General features: G+C 44.5%; 1 protein-coding gene across 1 annotated transcript; it reads right to left on the bottom strand.

Annotated features, from left to right (window-relative positions):
- Positions 1-1,419: 1,419 nt before the first annotated feature.
- Positions 1,420-3,168, bottom strand: LOC117019943 (DDB1- and CUL4-associated factor 8-like). Its single transcript, XM_033102206.1, has one exon. It carries the CDS (start codon positions 3,166-3,168, stop codon positions 1,420-1,422), a length of 1,749 nt encoding a protein of 582 aa, XP_032958097.1.
- Positions 3,169-3,469: the final 301 nt, after the last annotated feature.

The following is a 3,469-nucleotide window of genomic DNA, read 5'->3' on the forward strand; positions in this document are numbered from 1 at the left end:
ACAGCAGAGCTTGGTAGGGGCTACCCGAGGGCCCCAGATCCCCAGGCAGTTGTCCCTAACTTTGAATCTCAGTGAGCAGGAGCTTTGGTCAAGTAATTTTCCATTCTAAAGTCTAATCTTATTATGCAAATTTCTCAACCTGCTCTCCAGGGGCCAGAGATAATATCCATTTTGAATATTACAGAAGGAAAGCCTTAGTCAGGGCACAGGATGTCTTATCACATCCTTCTTTACCAATAAACATCTGCAAAGAAGGGGGTGGTATACTTCACAGGGGTGTTAAAATTATTGAACAGTAATTGGACAGCCAGCACCCAAAATTCACATTAAATAAGGCTTAGAACAAAATATTTTAAAAGCAACTAACCTATTGTAAACAACCAAAGGGAATTTTAAGCAATGCATGGATGTGTAATAAGGTATTTCTTCCAATGATATCACACAGTTATCTGCAAGTATAAATAACGCTTTATTGCAACATGAAGTTATTCTTCAAGTTAGTTCAAACATGTATTTTTCAAATATTAGGAGTTCTTATATTCCTGGCTGGTATCTTCTAGGAGATGGTTGTCCCAAGAGAACTTCCTGGAAGGTAACCTTCTGGGAGTTGTAAGCCATGAAACTTCAAGAGAATTGAAAGTTCAGACTAAACAATGTCATGTGATTAAATTTAATTTTCACCAGCCTCCATCTGCTCAAATTAATATTAACATATAGATTCAAAAATGTAAACAACCCCATTATTTATCCTAGAAGGATGAATTATCTTGTTAGGAATTTATCCACCTTTTCTTCCCTTTCTCGTGTGTGTGTGTGTGTGTGTGTGTGTGTGTGTGTGTCTTGCATGCATGTGTGGGTGTGTGTATTGCATGCATGTGTGGGTATATGTCCAAGTGTCAGCATTCAAGGAACAAGAATGCTGGTTTGCTTTATTTTACTTTACTTTTAAAGAATGAACACATTTAAGAATAAACACATTTCTGAAATTTTTAACAACTGAAGAACTTAGTGTTTATAATAAACTGCTAAAGAGGAAAAAAAAAGGTGATAGTTTTAAGAGTGTCATAAATGAATGAAAAGATAGATTCAATAAGGCTATTAATATTTTTACCAGAATTGGGAACTTTAGAGGTCAACCATAAGAGGACAAAGGAAAAGAGGCATAAGTAAATTACTTATGCATTCATATAGATATATGGAGTAAAGAAAGAGGAGTAAAGAAACCAAGTGGGAGGAAAGAAATGAGGGGGGAAGAATATGAGAAAGGAAGGAAGAAAAATAGAGGAAAGAGATGGAAGATGGTTTTTATTGTGGAACTTAAAAAACAAAGGCAAATCTATTCGTTAAACTGAATTTCCAACTTAAAACTTAAAGTCCAGCCTACTTAGGTGACGTCTAGCTGGTGCAGGTATGAGGCCTTCAGGACGGCAGGCACTGCACACGGTCTTGGTTCTCTCCTTCCTCGGATGTATCTGAGGTGCTGGAAGACTCATCCGTATCTGCATTCATTCCTCCCTCTGCAGGATCTCTCTGGTGCCGGTGTTGACCTCTCCGTGTCAGGTGACGCATGAGGAACCAAAGCATGTGGCTGTCAAACAGGTCGGTGTGGTGTGATCTGTCTTCATCTCGTTCCTGCTTATTCTTCTTAATCACATTCTTTAACCCAGTAAGCTCAGTGGTAGCATTAGCTGTGGGTGCCCAGATCTTGGCATCATGGTCTAGGCCACTGGTCGCCATCACAGGTAGGGAGGGATGTGGCTCAACACAGTTTACAGTACCTGCCATGTCCCCCTTCATGTACTGAACAATCTGGCAGGATGATTTCTCCCAGAGGAAGATGTGCCCGCAATCACTTCCGCTCATCACAAACTGACTTCTGGGGCCATAGAAATTGACGCTTTTGACTGTGGCATTATTTCTGTGCCCCTTGTATCTCTTAATATACTGGGCCCCATCACAGTCAGAGGAGTTGAAGAGGTAAATATCTTCATCATTGTAACTGGCCAGGAGCTCTGTGCCATCATAGCTGTACACAACGGAGGTGATGGCTGCTTTGGAATCGTAAGTAGCCAGGTGATGAGGACAGAATTTCTTGAATACTCCATTATTCTCATTCTTATTAATTTTCCTCTGGTCATAAATTCTTACAAACTGGTCTTGTCCACCCACAGCAAACTGGTAAGCATTGGCAGGATTCACAAAGATTGTATACAGTCCTACTTTCCTCCCATTCTCTCTTGTTACCACCACTTTTGAAGCTGGATAGTTTTGTCTGAGGTCAATGGCAAAGACAACTGCATCTTCACCTGAAGTTAGGAACGTAAAAGGAGTGTCTGGCTCCATAGCCATCTTGTGACTGGCTCCCTTATGGAAAGCCACACGCTTAGAAAGCTGGTAGGGTGGCTGAGCAAGGAGTTCTGTTACCAGTATCTGCCCATCACGGGCACATGTGGCCAGGACAGAATCACCAGTGTTGGGAAGGAACTGGGCATGAAAGACATTATTTTTGTGACCAGTCTCAAATTGCAGTACTGGCTTCTTACATATCCAATCCCAAACTATCGTTCTGAGGTCATCACTGCTAGTGACCAGCCAGTTGCCAGACTGGTTAAAATGCACACTATTGACACAACCACTATGGCCTTCAAGCCCATACTGCAGATGGAAACGCTGCACAAAGACTCTTGCCCCACAAGCCTCAGATACAAAGCGGGCACTTGAACCCAGCTGCCGCTCTCGAAGAGCAGTAAGAGCCTTCCAGCGAGGGGATGGCAGGGCAGATGTTTCTGAGGCCATCCAGTCCTCCAGGGCACCGTCCTCATCTGATAAATACTGATAATGGTGGGGCTCGTGGCACTGTACCTGGGGCTGTTCTTCCCTTTCTTCCTCTTCCTCCTCTCCTAAGCGGCCATAGTTGATGGGTTCATCACTGTCTCCCACACTTTCAGAGACTATGCTTTCATTTTCTGTGTCGGTGTCTATGTAGGGAAGGCAGACAGCACCACCATCCTCGGCACCATTGCCATTTCTGGTGAATCTCAAGCTCAGTCCAGTATCTAAGGAAGTCTCCCTCCCGGCCTCCGCCCCAGACTGCTCCTCTGCGCTATTCGACAGGCTTCCATTCCCTGAGTCTGATGGGCCAACTGTGCTGCTCACATTGTCAGACATCTTAAACGATACTTGCTGTAGCTGGGCTGTAGTGGGGAAGAGCCCTCGAAGCCTGGAGAACAGAAAACGCCAGCAGAGACGAGAGTAGGCCTAGCCGCAAGACGCCATTCGCCGTAGGCCAAAGAAGGGAGGGGCAATAGATCGGTGAGGCCGTTGAAAGTACGGGAGCTGGTGAGGTTCAAAAAACTTCCCACCAAGAGTCTCGCGATATTTCAAGGTTGCGCAGATTTGCCGTGGCCCTGAGCCCCGTCCTAGCAGCGCCTTACACGGTCAGCGGCTGTGCATGGTGGTATTCTTGTGA

The sequence above is a fragment of the Rhinolophus ferrumequinum genome, chromosome X (assembly GCF_004115265.2).
Source record: "Rhinolophus ferrumequinum isolate MPI-CBG mRhiFer1 chromosome X, mRhiFer1_v1.p, whole genome shotgun sequence".
Lineage (NCBI taxonomy): Eukaryota > Metazoa > Chordata > Mammalia > Chiroptera > Rhinolophidae > Rhinolophus > Rhinolophus ferrumequinum.

Coding starts and splice junctions, on each gene's coding strand:
- LOC117019943 (XM_033102206.1), bottom strand. CDS start 3,168: ATGTCTGACAATGTGAGCAGCACAGTTGGCCCATCAGACTCAGGGAAT.